The sequence below is a fragment of the Halyomorpha halys genome, unplaced genomic scaffold, assembly GCF_000696795.3.
Source record: "Halyomorpha halys isolate HHAL.00 unplaced genomic scaffold, Hhal_1.1 Scaffold868.1, whole genome shotgun sequence".
Lineage (NCBI taxonomy): Eukaryota > Metazoa > Arthropoda > Insecta > Hemiptera > Pentatomidae > Halyomorpha > Halyomorpha halys.
The window spans coordinates 164,628-181,421 of NW_027108945.1; the positions used below are offsets into that span (position 1 = coordinate 164,628).

General features: G+C 31.9%; 2 protein-coding genes across 6 annotated transcripts in view; one reads left to right on the plus strand and one right to left on the minus strand.

The window, feature by feature from the left end:
* Positions 1 to 1,311, minus strand: part of LOC106686754 (uncharacterized transmembrane protein DDB_G0289901) — a 12,125-nt gene extending 10,814 nt beyond the window's left edge. For both annotated transcript variants that reach the window (XM_067047210.1, XM_067047209.1), the window contains exon 1: positions 1,170 to 1,311. In XM_067047210.1, coding sequence (XP_066903311.1) covers positions 1,170 to 1,196 — 27 coding nt within the window. In that variant the 5' untranslated portion in view covers positions 1,197 to 1,311. The remainder of the gene's footprint in view (positions 1 to 1,169) is intronic.
* The window catches only part of LOC106686753 (protein furry), a gene marked incomplete at its 5' end in the record, with an annotated part of 69,895 nt that overhangs the window by 27,166 nt on the left and 25,935 nt on the right, over positions 1 to 16,794 (plus strand). For all 4 annotated transcript variants that reach the window (XM_067047207.1, XM_067047208.1, XM_014430240.3 and 1 more), the window contains 5 exon segments: positions 1,210 to 1,496; positions 6,471 to 6,551; positions 13,422 to 13,554; positions 13,974 to 14,184; positions 16,140 to 16,238. In XM_067047207.1, the coding sequence (XP_066903308.1) occupies positions 1,210 to 1,496; positions 6,471 to 6,551; positions 13,422 to 13,554; positions 13,974 to 14,184; positions 16,140 to 16,238 (811 nt within the window).

The window sequence follows — 16,794 nt, forward strand, 5'->3', positions numbered from 1 at the left end:
GAGAGAGAGAGAGAGAGAGAGAGAGAGAGAGAGAGAGAGAGAGAGAGAGAGATGATACAATGGGTAAAAATGTTATATAATGAGTAAAAAAAAAATTAGTTAAATTAAGAATAGAGCATATGGAAAAACAATATATCAAAAAAAGTACGTTAGATAGACCGGAAGTTGTAACCATCAAGAAAGATCATTAAGATAAAATAGCAAATAAGAAATGAAATAAAATAAGGTCATGGAGTAAAATTACATAAAAAGTGTGAAATGTAAAAACTATGAGAACCAAAAGGTAAGAAAATTGTAGAAAAATACAGTGGGTTAAATAATTGTTGACCGAGACCTGAAAATGAAAAAGACTTGTATATAAAAGGTGACTGTCGAAAAAAGTGAAATGAACATAGAAAAAGGTGGATGTTCAGTAAGGAGTTATATTAAAAAAAATTATGGGTGTTTTAATAAATTGACTCTTTGGGAATAGGCTAGGGATAGGTTTTGTTTGTTAGTTTTGTGATTAACTGTATTTGTATTTGTGTATTGTATTCAGGATTAAGAGGAAGTCGTCAACATATTGTTTGATAAAAATTATGTCATTTGGAAAATGGGAAATAACAGAGTTGAGATCATTAAGAAAATATTAGATAGGTCGGGGGTTAGAGGATGGCCAGACCTGAAATTTGTTTAAAAAATTGACCATGGAAGGTTAGGTAGATTCACAATAAAGTTGGGGGAATTTGAGGTAAGAAGAGTGGTAAAGGGAAGTATACCAGCTAGTTTCTACTAAAAATAGGACTTTATCTATTCGGATATTGGTAAATAAACTTTCAACATCAAAGGAAATGAGGATGAAGTGGTCTGGAATGTTGAAGGCTAATAATTGCTCATGGAGGTGAAAAGAGTAATGAATTTCATATGGATTGTTAAGACTAAGAGCTTGTTAAGGGCTTTTACCATATATGTAAAACAGATTTTATGGATTTCTATGTTGGGAAAAAAATAAGTTGTTAAAGTTTTAGTTTACAATTATTACCGGGATTTATGTTATTGCATCTGTGATATAGATACCAGATTTTGTAGTTTATCTCTTTGACCTTCAACCAAAAACTGTTTAAAAATTTTGTGCATTTTAATTATATGATATCATTATTTCTGTTACTTGTAAGTTTTGTTTGATTTACCTTTTTCTCTGCTGTATGGCCTGCCATGATTGTTTCACAGGTGCAATGTTGCTGTGATGCTACTCAGTGATGTGGTATTAGATGCCCCTCAGATCGACTGGTCCATTCACTTACCACTAATGCTCCAAGGATGCTTCCTTGGTCTGGACCACTCCCGTCCTCTTGTCACTTCCCACTGCAAACAGTTGCTACTTAATCTGCTTGTAGTCCTGGCTGGTCATTCAGATCACCTTGCCATCGCTCAAATATTGCTCAACAGGAAAACTATCCAGCTGGGGCTTGGCATAACAACACCATCCATTCCTGTTGTTGAACATAATTTTACAGGTAATTAACAATTATTTTCTTTTCTTACATTTTTCAATGTACATCATTATTAACATTATGAATGCCTGATGTGGGATGTTCCTACAGCACTACAGAGAGGAGGGCAAAAATTTTTCAATAATTTTGTGATTATTTCTCTGCTATATTATGAAATATTTTAATTTTCCCAACTCTTTTGGATTTGAACTTATCACTTACCTGCTGTGGAATGTTACCCCTCAACAAAAATAATTTTATTTTCGATACAAAAACAGTATGGTGCCCAAAAAATCCTAATGTCTTAACTTAAAAGATATTTTATTGGTTTTAAATTTTAATAACTCTTTGAGTGAAATGTTTTCCTTCAATTTTTCCATTTGAAAGTAGGCTGTCAAGTCTCCCATCTTACCGATTTTTCAAATTATTGATGGGTGTGTCGTAACAGCTTTACAAAATATACAGTAAATCTGATAATTAATTCTGGTAAAAGATATTGACCTGTAATGGCACATCAATTAATATTTTGGAAACCAACTGGAACATTGAATTTTTGCCATTGACATTTCTCAATAATGTTACCATTTTATCTATATGATACTTACTTTCCTATTATACAACACTACCTGTAGTGGCCTGCCAAGAGGCTCTTGCCTTGACAAAGTATTTCCCCACATTTGATCCTATTTCATGCTGCAGTGATCCAGTTTCTTTTTATTCACCATACTCACATCAACTGCCATCTGTGGGACACTCTACAAACTACCCCCATTTTACAGATTTCATTGCTTGACATATTAGCAATATTTTTGTCCTATTCGCCATATATTATAATATAATATATATTGTAATAATTTAAAATTATTAAAAATAAAATAAAACGAAATTTTATATTTTTTAACTTAAATTCTGATATCTAAAAGATAGCTTGGGTTGAAATTTAAAATCTTTAATATCAAATAGATAATATAATTTTATAATATAAAAAACTCTTAATCTCAGGGCGAGTTGCTAGGCAATCAGAAAACTGACACTTACCATAATTACACTTAATTAAATTAATATCTCTTTTGCAAATGTATATATTTTTAGGTATAACAAAACTAACCAAGTTCACAATCTTCTTTTGATGATTCTTGGTATCTTCTTTTTTTCTAATGTTATGTCCTATCATCAAAAATGGCTTCCAGCTTCTTCCAAAAAGCTTCTCACAACAATGGCTTCCAAGCTTTCCCACTTCCAGCCGAAGTACGTCCTCTCACCAGGCAATCAAAACTCAGAGTGCCTTTCTTCTTAGTTGTCTTCAAGATGTTCACCCTTGCTGGCCAGAAATTGATGAGGACCTCCTCATCTTGGAAACATCCTTTCACATGCGCGCCCAAACAACGAATGCCACTCAAAACCAAAACCTGCCTCGATCTTCCATGTAAACATCGATTGTCGCACAACAGTTAGGGATTTTTGCAAATGATTTACTTTCTGAATATTATTCTTTAGCACTATTTCTTGACTTATATTTTTTCAATTATAATGGGAAGAGTTAAAATAGTTTTTATGATATTTGAATTTGCTCAACATGGCCTTGATCTAACGGACTTGTTGACTGAAGAATACGTACTGCCATCTTGGTTTTGCTTTGAATCACGAATTTATTATGGACAATGAAAATTGGTTAGCTTGCTTTTTGGATAACAAAACAAATGAACAATATTAAAATGATACATAAAATGAAACATATTAAAAACCCTTTATACATCAAAATATACTATTTACTCAAAAAGAGCATATTACAATATATATAGCCATTAGATTGGCCTTATATCTATTATTTTTTTAATTTGTTGGCAATTAATCTGTTGCTGTCAAGCTATACATACATACAGCCTATAGTATTTTGTTTCTGTAAAGGCTATTGGAATTTTTAAAATTTTTATTTTTTCTTTGAATCAACTTTCTCTCATTGTGCTACAGAAGATATGATTTATGATAGGTCTAGTAAAAATAGTAAAAAAAAAAGAAAAACTGGGAGAGAGATGATGCACACTAAGTCTCAGTCTATACTACTTTATAGTCCGCTAAAGCCAATCCACATTCTCCTTGCCTAGCTTATAGATTATTTCCATGTTATATTGGCTCAGGAGCTCCTTCCACCGGATAAGCCTCACCGACGACTCCTTCAACTTACCTACCCACTGAAGAGGACAGTGGTCAATGTGAACACGGAACCTCCTATCGAACACGTAGGATTGAAAATGGTCAACGGCCCACACGATCCCCAATAGTGCCCTCTCAAGAGCACTATATCGCATCTCTGGCGCCATCAGCCATCTAATACCATACACAACCGGGCGTTCCCCTTCTCCACTGTCCTGAGACAACAGGGCTCCCAAGGCATATTCGCTCGCATTTGTCGTAATCGTTAAGGGTTTTTGGAAGTCCACAAATGCGAGGACTGGTTCCTTCTGCAATTCCTCCTGCAATCCTCCTTTTTCTCTAGGTTTAGCCTGGTTTGAACTCTTTTCACAAATCTGTGCCGTTCACTCCTTCATATGTTCTCCATCCCTCCTGCTCCATGCATTTTGAGGATTCCTGGAGCAATTATACTGCACTCTTGGCCATTCTGATTCCTCCACCTCCATAACTGACTCCTCTTCTCTTGCACTTGCGCATATTCCACAAATTGGAGAGTGTGTGGAGGACGCATCACACCAGAGAACGTGGTGAGCTATATGCTACCCTCAGTCCAGCTCTGGAACGCAGTGAAGAGATTCACCACAGTCGTCCTTAAGAGGTTGAGAGAGGAAGAGAGGGCTAGAAGGCATGACTAGCATGGAAATGTGAAAACCATGCGATGAAAGAGACGGCACTCAGCCATTTCCCTCCATGAAGTAATGCTTAGCAACGGCCCCGTGGAGAGGGATAAACTGGTGTAGGACGGTGGTTTTAGTGGGTAAAAATCCCACACACGGATAGGTACGGGCCTATCCGTGTCTTTTGAAGATTTCCTCCGATCCTCGTAAAAAAAAAAAACACACACACAGGATATTAGAGGAATGTGAATTGAATGGATCAGCAGTGGAAAAGGCATGTATACTCACCTCTTTTATTCATAGAACTTGAGACACAGCTATGACCTGTCCAAAGTTTAGACAACTGTTATTCTATGGATTTCTGTTATACGATTGATCATAAGACTGCAATTAAGGAGCAATGTTTAAGTAATGAAAATATTCAAAACATTAAAAAATTTGGCACTTACCTAACCATGGTTTTGAAAACACCCGGCATCAAATTCTAATGTTATAGTTCTCATTCAACACAGAATTTCATGTTTCAAATTTTATAAAATAATACTTTCTTCAATAAAGTGTCTATTTTTTGTGTTATTTTTAATATAGTTAAAAAATGCAGAAAATTTTGATGTATTTTTAGAGTACCACTTAAAAAAAAAAAAAAACTAACCACAGAATCCTGAGCAAACTTAGTTCTTTCTTATTAGAGACAGAATACACCGATTCAAACTATTTCCAGCTTTTCCTTGATTTTTACCAATCAAAAAACTAATTTAACTGGACTAATACTTGCCTTTTAAAATGTCTTTACACTTATAACTTAACTATTTTGTCATATTTATAAATAATGTTAAAATATATTCTTAATTTTAATATAATTAATTTATTTAAAACTTTATTTCCGATTAATGAAATGTACATCTCAGCTCAAATATTTTAAAAGTTCGCTCATATGTAGCTGCATTGGTTGGACATATACTGGCAAGCTGGTCTTAGTGAAACAGTTTTAGACCAGTTCCACAAGAATCAACCTATCCCTAACTGTGAGATCTCCAAGTGTTATCCTGTTGATGCTATAGGTCAACATCTGTAATCCTGTCCTCACATCCATCCTTCTATTAACATAAATATTTCCTGACACATTTTGGACTACTTTGCAGATGATGCAATAATATTACCACCCATACTGATCCTACAACAGCCTTCAGATTGAGTAATGATGCATTGATTGGCGGATAAAAGTCAATAAATCAAAATGAAATGTACATGTGCGACTTTATTCTCATCGGCTGCTTCTGCCCACCCTTTAATAATTTTACAGTACCCAGATACTGACACGGTGATGCTTCATTTTAGACAAGAGACCCACTTGGAACTTACATTCTAAATTCAAAAGATGAAAACTTAACAAAATTTTAGTCAACTAAACCCATTACTCAGTGCAACCTTTCATCACTCAGTTGATAACAAACTTGTTTTCTTTCAGCAAATATATTTATGATACTATTCATAAATCTATATGGACCTATGAACTTCAACTGTGGGAATGACATATCATTTGAACATCAAGCAAATCCAATTCTTTCAATCCAAAATTCTTTACTTATTATTTTATATTATGTCACCAACAACCTACCTCATAATCTTCATTCATTCATTATGTCCATTATTTAGTACCAATAAAATTTTATTATGACCTTTCCAATCATCGAAATCCTCAGTCCTCGAATTATCCTTTAAGCTTTTTGAGCTACAATTTAACTCGAAAGTCGAAAATACTGTGGCCATATTTATTTTTATCTATTGTAAAATAAATTTGATAATCAGCTCAGAATAAATTTTAGTCAATAATACTGATCATTAAAAATAATAATAATAGTAAACAAAAAGAAAGAAAGAGGTTGGAGATATTTACCTTTCATCTGTCAGAAGATTCTTTAAGATGAACTCTTATTTATTGGCCTAGGCTACTTTCCTTATCCTTTTTGATCTAAAATTGTTTCAATAACATTATTCCTGTACAGATAAATTCTAGGGCTTATAATTTATCAATGTAAATTACTATGTATAAGACATTCATGTTTTTAATATCATTAAATATGTCAGTACTTAGTTCTTGGGACAAAAAAATCTTTTGTTCTGAATAAAAAGTGTTTTTTTATGAACATTTTATACTTAATAAAATATTACTATTAATTGTTTACAGAAATTGATTTAGAATTTGATAGCTACCTGCAAGGCCCCATGGCACCTAATCCTCCTAATGTTCCGGCCATCCCCTCTTCTGGTGAGTTATCTGTTTTCATGTAAAAATTAAATGTAATTAACTAATGTAGGCGAACTACAGTTTAAGCCAGTAGTTCTTAACATTATAACATTAAGTAATCTATACCACCGTAATCAAAAATAAAATATAATCATTCAATAGAATCACAAAATATGTTTTCCACCCACTTATAAAAAATATTTTTATTTCTTTATTGAATTCCTTAGGATTAGACCTATGTATAGACAAGAGGATTGTATTCAGCTGATATTGTAGGCAGGTTTTCTCATGGTTCCATGAGAATCTTCCCTCAAAACCCCGTGAGTTAATGCTCCATACAGTTGGGAGTGCATGCCCTTCTAGTAACTACTAGTTAATTATACTAGTTTAATTCGGTGCAATCTCTGAATGAATACACAGTTTAGCCTGGTTTATCTCGATGCAGTTTATCTGAAACCTAGACTATTAGTGATTTTTTTTTTCTAAACCTCATAATACACACTTGACTAAGACATTATGATTATTTATGCCCTACTACCACCTCTACTTTTTAATCTTTTCCTTTTATACTGGAAGATTATTGATTGACCGTGTATGAAGATGAAAGGAATATTGTCCGGGTGCGGTCAAGAAAAACTCAAATAGTAGAAAAGTAGAAATATATTAATTTAATGAGCCAACGTTTCGCCCCACGTTGCAGGGCTTCTTCAGGGCTATTTTTACGGCAGTCAAAACTACAAATGTCAAAACTAAAAATCATTTTTAGTTTTGACTGCCGTCAAAATAGCCCTGAAGAAGCCCTGCAACGTGGGGCGAAACGTTGGCTCATTAAATTAATATATTTCTACTATTTGAGTTTTTCTTGACCGCACCCGGACCATATTCCTTTCACCTTTTCCTTTTATCTACCTATTGTTATGTACTAATACAGTTTTTTCTCTAATATTTGTCCTCTCAGTTTTACTCCATACCTTATACTTTTGTCGACACCCTTTTTTGTTTGTTATTGTCATTATTGTTTTGTTTTTTTAAATTTTACTTCACTTAAAACATTATTTTCTAAATTTTATAACATTTTGTCAATTTTATCACTCTACATTTCCATTGTACTAGCTATATGCCTGCAAAACTCTTACTCTGTCTTAAATTGTGTCGACACTCATTATTGTTACTACATGTCATACCTTTACTACCTACTATTTGTATCTATACAGTTCTATTCTTTCTCAACATATTATATTATTACTTTTCCTATGTATCATAATTTTACTCGAATTTAATTATTTTATTTTGTCTATTAGTCTATATTTACCTTTTGTTCCTCTCTGTATACTGTATATAATCTGTATGTAATATCTTATTTATTTACTTTTACATTTATCTTATGCATTTGCCTATTACAATATTAGACGTTTTAGTTACAACAATAGAAGTTTTGTTCTACTATGTATTACTCTAGTTCTATATTTACAATTTTATCACACACGACTATACCTATTATTAATTAGTTCCCTATTCATTTATATTTATATTTCTTTAACTTATTTTGTCTCTTTTTTTTTTTCAAAATATTTTTCTATAATTTTATACTCTCTTTGTATATTTATTCTAATTTTCTTGTCACATCTTACATTGTTTGTATCTTGTTTTCATTTAGCACTGATGAAGCCCTGCAAAGTGGCATAAAACATTGGTTAACATTAAATTTTTTCTTAATATTTTGTTCCTTTATTGGTTGCCGCCTGAACTATCTTCTTACAGTCTCTTTGAATATAATGGAACAATACACTTAGAAAGATATTGTTGACAATATATAAAAATAATACTGCTCATTGAAATTTATAGGTTTTAATTTTTTTTATTAAGCTTTAAAAAAATTCCTCAATTGAACTGTACTGGTTTTTGCTTGCTACATATATACATATGTATGTTAATGATAAGAAATCGTATATTTTTTTATTAAAAATAAAATACAATCTCAACAAATCACAATTCAACTGTATCTGGCATTACCATACTCCATGATTCAATTTTGATCATTTGATTAGCTCAAATCAATAATCCTATGGTTGGATTGCAAGAGAAACCACAATAGTTGAATTAATCAAATGAAAATTAATGAATTTGCTTGTGATGAGATTAAATTAAAGCTTTTGATTACAGATGGGGTTAGTTGCTGTGTATTTTCTTCATTGAACTCTAACAAACTAATTATAATTTTCTACTTAAATCTTATAATATATGAGCAAAATTTTTTTAGTAGTTAATTTCATTGGCATTACTAACAACAGACTCTCAGAGTCTTAGTTAGTAGTCAAGAGTGCCTCTTGTTGAACTTCATAAGGTATATATTTTTTTCTTATAAAAAATAGTTGCTGTCTTAAAGAAGGTTTATTAAATAGCAAACCTGCCCCATTTTACTTTTTTATCACTATTGAAACTAAGATATTGGCAATTTAATGATAACAAAATACCCTAGATTTCAACTTGATTCATAATATTTCATATTGTTCACTAGTTTAGATAATTGAGTACACATTTAATTTTGTGATTATGCCTCATTCTCTACAACAATAAACTAACATTTCATGTAGTTGTCTTCTACAATAACAAAATAGTCTTTTGTGATCCTATGTAAATGCTATCATGTCTAATTTTTTTCCTCCCTAAAACTTATCACTGCTCAAACGTTCTACACAATCCAAATCTTAAGCCACCACAATATCCATTTGTACTGTATTGTATTTGGAGACTAAGTGACATTATTTACTATATTATAGAGTTTGAGAATAAAAGCTACTTACTTTTTAGTGTTTATCATTAATGCATTTCACTCTGAGTGAAAATGCACAGCTGTCTGTATGTTTTTAAAATAGGTTAACCTTCAACCACATCTGCCATATCATATGATGCATACTATTCTGTTTGTTTCTTATTTTTTTTCTAAATTAATATTTATGTCTATAATAGTAAAAATAAAAAGCTTCCATGCTTTCTGTTGAGGGGGAGCAAAATTGTAATAAAAGATAAAACTTCAATCACCTATCTCATGAAGGGTCTTGATTGCTGTAAGATGGTGCTGATTTTCAACCTATGATTGTACTAGGGGTGGTGTGGTTTGCATCAACTGGTTTCCAACGTAGTATCTGTCTGTTATATCTAACAAATAGGTTTGAGGGGATTTTATATAGCATAAAGTGACTGTATATCCTTTTTTGAAAACAATTCAAAGCCTAAAAAATAAACAATTTTATATGTATTGTCAATGTTCTTTTCTAAATCGTTCATTACAACGCTAAAAAGTTTATTTTCTAGTCTACTCTACTAATTACTTTTTTGCCATTTGATTAATGAATGAATAAGCCATGTTTTAGAACTTAGAGATTATAGTCTGAACCTTATTGTCATCTAATTTTTACTTTTGTTTAAAACAAATTATAGTTTTCTCAGCTGTTATGTCTACTTCTCTATATAGGTCATTATTTTTAATCAATTAAACCATTCTCTGTACCATCAATTCAGTACTCCTCAACCTAATTACTGAGTGAGTGTTTCGAAATTTTAATTTTTTTTTTTAAATTATGAAAAGTTCATATTGTGTATTTATGTACTTAAATTATTGTTTTCATTTTTTATTTTATAATTATATATAATACCTTGGTCCATTCTATTTTAATTAATAATAATGGTGAATTCATCATTTTAATATTTCTTTCATATTTTTTTTTTTAATTTGTTTTTATATCTTTATTAACATATAACAAAAAAATTAATTACTCGAGGAACTTTTGTCGTATTCAGTTCAGTCAGTTGTTTTTTTTACTATTTTTAATACGGAACCTTGCAAAATGCTAATGTTCAATTGTTTCCAATAGTTAAAAAAGAAAAACACCACTGGTATACACAAGTAGTTTTGTTACAAACATTTTTCTTATTAAAATCTGAATCATTTGCTCTACTTTGCTCCACTGGACCTGGCTGTGTTTGAAATTAAGTGTTTGAGATGCTATATTTCTGTGAAGAATATCAATATACAATGCAAATTTTTATCTAAGACAGATTTGTTTAGTAGTTTTACAAAAATATATCCATATTGTTTCAACAGATTTTTTTATTAATTTAACACTCCAACATTTCAGCCATTTTGGCCATTTTCAAGGATCTATTAATAAAATATTTTTGATTGCGGAATGGCCAAAATGTTGGGGTGATAAAATAATAAAATAAATTGTTGAGACAATGTGGATATATTTTTATAACTACTACTAATAATCAAGTTAATAAATTCATAAAAAAAAAAAACACAAAAAGTATGGAATCAACTTGGCTAAGAACAAGAATATAATATAGCTACAGGACTAAATGTATATATATATATATATATTTACATTTTGTTAGGTTTGCTTAGAATTTAATGAAATCGAAGTTGCTAAAGTAGAGAAAGGAAAAATTACAGGCATTTATTTGGTTGTAACGGCACACAATTGCACTTGATCTAGCACCAGTCATAGGAACCTGTTTAATATACCAACACCACCTGGACGACAGTCGTCAAGTCTTAACATTTTAATCAAGGGACAGATAATTAATTATTACCTTGTATAACAAATTATTATTTATGTTATGGATAAAACAGACATCTTGGACGAGTCTAAATAAATTAAAATGCTTCTTGACGGCAATATTTTCTACAAGATATATTTATGATCCTATAGAGACAAGGCTTGAAATGACCTGACATAAGTGTCTACTGGCCACTAATGAGAATTCTGTAAGCTTACCAAAAGCACAAACAAAGACGACATCAGATGTTTGCTTATACAATGGATACCACCTTCAAGCTCATGCTGAGTCGGCTGAACTACTAGAGTGTACTACCATTGTGATACCAAAGAGCAAACAGGGAACTCGCTCTCCATACCAGCTACAGTTCAACACAACAACTACATGTTTTTCTACTCATAGAAACTGAAAGCCACCTTAAGAAGACCACATGGTAATGAGGCTGTTGGCCATGAGAGGTTGTAGCTCATCCTTCCGAAGCAGTTCCCGAGAATAGAAATTGTTCATTTGACAAATCTGTATAATTTTGCTCTTGAGGCTGTGATACTAATTAAAAAAATCCTGAATAGAAATATCTTGTTTCCATTCCTCATGCTAAATAAGTTCGGGAACAAGGCAGACCATTTCTGTTATCCTGTTGCCCCACCTTGTTAAGGTTTTTGAGATCCTCTTGAATTAATTCACAGAAATCTGTGATAAAAATTCAGTAATCCCTTCCTGGCTCTCCTATTTCCAAGCTTATCTCTACTCAGAACATCATCTTACGAAGTTCCAGTTTGAGTAGATTACTCGTTTCAACCACACCAAGGCAATGACTATGATCTCCACCAATGGCACTATGATGCACCAAGGCATTTGTTTCTGTGTCCCATGATATTCTATTCCATAAGCTCAGACCTTGAATGTCTAGAGCACCTCTACAATGTCATTGCTTTGTTTATCGATAACAGGGCCATCAGTGCTTGGGTTCACAATGAACATTCCAAATCCATTTCACTAATGTGTGGAGTGCCACAAAGAGCAGTTCTCTCACAAGTGTTATCTTCAATACACTCTTCTTTGTCTGCGGGTATCAGTCTTCCTGCAGTAATAAGATTTTTCAACTGCAGGTCGACTTATACTTATTGGTGAACCCACAAAAATGGACTGCGTAGTGTTTGCACACCAACAGTATAAAGATCAACACTCTTGAGAACTCTTTGAGTAGCCAATGCTATCATCTCCCCGTCAAACTTCACAGTGCACCTGGACATGAAGCTTTATTATTGTATGAAGCTCTCTACCAACCTATACCCTTTTTCATAAATTCCAAGTGTATAGGAGTATCCCGAGGCTGGCACTACTCAACAGTGTACCAATGTTCACATACCTCTCCAATGGCACACAGTGACTTCTTCCTCGATTTCAGAATTTGATATTTTAAAATATAATACATCTTCACACACTCTTGGATTTCCCAATAGACCTGGAGTTCATCAGGCAGAGACATTTAAAATTCTCTTATTATGTCTAATTTCTGATTAGTCAGAAAGTCTGGCACCAGTGCTACCTCCAGTGCAATTGTAGAAAGTACTGAGAAAAAACAGGAATGCAGTCAGAGTAGTGCAGCAGACAGAGACACAAATTTTGATTAGGTCCTTTGGGGCTCTACCAGTACGTCTCAACTTGGTTAGAAAGTATTTTTGTAATTGTTACTTTACCATATTTCAACTTACTTTTCTAATATTCACAAGTTTTGAGAACTGGTTCTCATACTTATTACTAGCTAGATAAGGAAATGATTGTCCACCGCTAGCATAAACTTGTCCTTCATTACTATATCTGGAGACTGGATACTTTCGGATACTCACCTCTTGTCCTAACTTCTCCATCCTAGCCTTCTATTATTGGTAACACTGAGAATATTAATGAACACCTAGCATTATTAAAACCTTCTGAGAGAACATATTAAACACCTTAAATACATGGGCATTGAAAATCGGTTATTAAGGTTCGGAAGAATAAGAAAGTACCCAGTCAAAGATTTCTTTCTTAGTTTTCTTTCCAATAAGTATATTTATTAATTGTTCTTATAGATTATTAAACAAATATATTAACATAAAGTTTAAATGATGTTTTCCAAATGTGTTGTTAAATGGTTGTTTGATAAATCAAGTTTTGTTTTTCTAATATTTGATAATTAACTGTTTTATTTTCTAAATAAATTACTTTTCATAGATTGGATATTGACTATGTACAAGTAGAATAATTTAGTTGGTTGAGTTACAACTACTATTTTAAACTTCCTTTGTATATAATCACTGTTAGTTCTTACAATTTCAATTATAGGAGGCGAAACTGGCCCACCATCGCCAGCTCCAGTGATAGTGGTTGCGGAGGAGCCAACAAACTGGAGCCAGCCTGGTCCAAACATGCCATTGGCTGATGTTGTGAAATCCCTAATAGACTTCATTGCATCTAGGTAACCTTATATTATTATTTTCTTTTATAATTAATATATCGAAAGTGCATTGGTCATGTGAATATTAATTGAGCCATTTATTATAAATAAAATGCCTAATTGTTATACCATTAGGAATATCAGTACATAACGAGCCTTATACAGAAATTAGGCCATAAGTTATAAGTTTATAACATTTTCAATTCAAAGATATTCTGTTTGTTGATGAAGTTGACAATTTTAAAAACAGTCAAGTTTACTAACAGTTCAAGTTGATCTTTTAATACTTGTTATTTTTTAATAATAAAATATGCATGTACAATATTCTTTGGGTTGCTGTGAATTGAAGATAGTTGAAAAAACTAAACCAGTTTAACTAGTTATTTTCTTGACTTTCAGAAATTTATACATATGCCAAATCATTTTCTTCCATTTCCTAGACAAAACCAAGTAGTATGGAATTACGAAGATATTACAGCAAAAGTTTGGTCCGTGCGGAGTGTTGAACAGATGGATATATTCCTACAGCATGTGCTGAGGATATTTCGAGAGTCGCTACCACATGCTCATATCTCAGAAAGGTGGGGACAGATAGCTCTGCAGCTCGGCCTTTCTTGTTCTTCGAGGCACTATGCTGGGAGGTCACTACAGGTAATTGTGATCATATAAATAATTTGGATTATCATACTTAGCAGTTCCATCTCTTACTTTTTTATTTTATTTATAATCTAAAAATAATAATTTATTCCATTCCTAAGTTTTGATGGTCTTGTAATTAACAAACTACTCCTATCTCCAATATCATAAAGAGTATAGTAGATTATCCCTTATCTGGGATTTGATTTAAACCTTTTTGATTAAAATTACTGGCCAATTCAACTCCTAGAGCATTATTCTGACATTTTTCTACTTTACCTATGATCTGAATCTTCTTAAATCCTATGAAACTGGATATTAACTTTTGAAACAATCCTTCAAGTTTTGTTATTTATTGGAGTCAAATTATTATGAAAATTAATAGAATTATTTTTATAAAATTACACTGGATTTTGTTAATAAGTTCCTCAGATACTATGATGTGTCAGTTTTAGTATCAAATATTTCCAGACCCGTGATTCTCAAAGCATAAGCAATAAATTTTTGTTTGTTTGTTAGTTTTGAAAGGGTGTTTAACAGCCTGGTCATCAACGCCCGTTGGTTGTTGGCTTTGGTAAGGCCTAGTTGTTTTAGTCATAGCTTTGGTATGGTGTACTGATCCGCACCAATTATAATTAAATTTGTGGCAATTGTAATTTGTTTTATAATCATTACGATATTGGAAAGGATATTGAAAAGCAGGTAACTGACTGTTCTAATTTTAAAAATAAGGCAAGCTAAATAGATAATTATAATAATTAAAGGCTGGTTATTAAGTTAGTCTGATGGATGAATTTAAGGACTTTTACAATTACAGATTCGTCGTTTCTCAACACCATTGGAACATTTCTTGGTAACCCTAACTGGTTCAGAGTTGATGTGTAGTGACGACATTCTTCAAAAATGTGTTTGACGGTCAGATTGCTATTACATTTTGAACATTTTGGAGGAGCCTCTCCTGTTATGAGATGGATGTGTGTCAGTCGGGTATGTCCTATTCTGAGTCAGGTGATGATTACTTCTTCTACGGCGTCTACTTTGGGTTGATGTAATCCAGGACTTCACATCTTTCTTTATAGGTTTCAACTTACTGGGTGGACTTTCATCCCACATTGCCTGCCATATTTTATTAATAGATTCCTTTAAAGGGCGAGCAAGTTTCAAGTTCATATTTAAACTTAATCTTTCTTTTAAACTTCCATTACAATACATTTTTTATTGGATACAGCAATTATGTTTATAAAGATTGATTGGTATAACAACTCATTTTGAGGATTTATTGAACAACAAGGATTGGTTTTAGTGATAGCATTCCAGGATCTCATTAGTAAGCCTTACAAACAAGAAATTTAATTTTTTTTAAAAATGTTTCTTTTATTTTAAACCAAGGTGAGGGGCCTAATTTCCATTGAGTGAAATGTTTACTGTTCAGTTTTATTATTTCCTCTGTGTCAACATGTCTAAAAAACAAACTTTTACTTCAGAAGAGAAGTTTCATATTTGCTGTCATCTTGAAAAGTTTGAGATGAACATCAGCATAAAAATGGGATTTAAGTAAGCCTACCATATCTTCTACTTAGAAAAAATAGAGACTTGATTCGAGATCTTGAAGGAGTATAGAATTTGTGGAAAATCAAGAAATGCCAACTCCCAATGAAGAAATCGATTTATAATCTGAAGAAGCCACAATATTCCTCTGTTTTCTTCCTGCTCAGTAAAATGAATTTCTTGTGATTTATTTCCTGTCGTACATTCTTTCACATTTCTTACATTTCCTGTAGGACATTCTTTGAAAGAAAAAATTGCTTGAGATATGGTAATTGTACAAAATGTGTTCTTCATATTTAAATGACTGGTTATAACAACAATTGGCTATAATAACTGAATATGACTAGTCCCCTGGAGATCATTATTAGCAATATCTATCATAGGGCATAATTTATTCTATTATTTTATGGAACATTTTACAGGTTTTTCGATCTTTACATTTGCCGATTACTTCTCGTATGCTGTCAGAAATTTTATCTCGGCTTGTTGAAACTGTTGCTGAGCAAGGAGAAGACATGCAGGTAGTGTTTTCTTTTTTTTTTAGATTTAATCTTTTTAATTTAGTTGTAATATTGTCATAGGTATTTTAAATATGACATTGAAGTAATATTTACTTTATTTGTTTCTAGAACTATTTCCTTCTATTAATGACTTTTCTTATGTTAAAGATATAAATGTTTAAAGAAATATTTTTTGTTTACAATTATGTAATTTTCATCCTTAGGTATGCTTTAAAATGTTTAAAGAAGTTTTGTTTAATTTTTGTCCCTAACTCTGATGTGAAATAATAAAGAACTTAATTACCCTTTTAGTATTTGCTAAAAGTGCCTACAACAATAAATTGTTGCATTGTGAGGGCTTTTTGCTATTCACGTTATAAGAGAATATTATCTTCAAATAACTTTATAAAACATTATAAATCATCTAATCTCATCTCAGGTAACTAAAAAATAGTGAAAATCATTATACAAAGGTTTATTATGTAAATTAATAATTTATTATATTAGTAAATAAAAAAAGAAGTGTTTTTTAAATTATTATATCAAATCAGAGACGTGGCTGGGAGAGGAGCTCTGG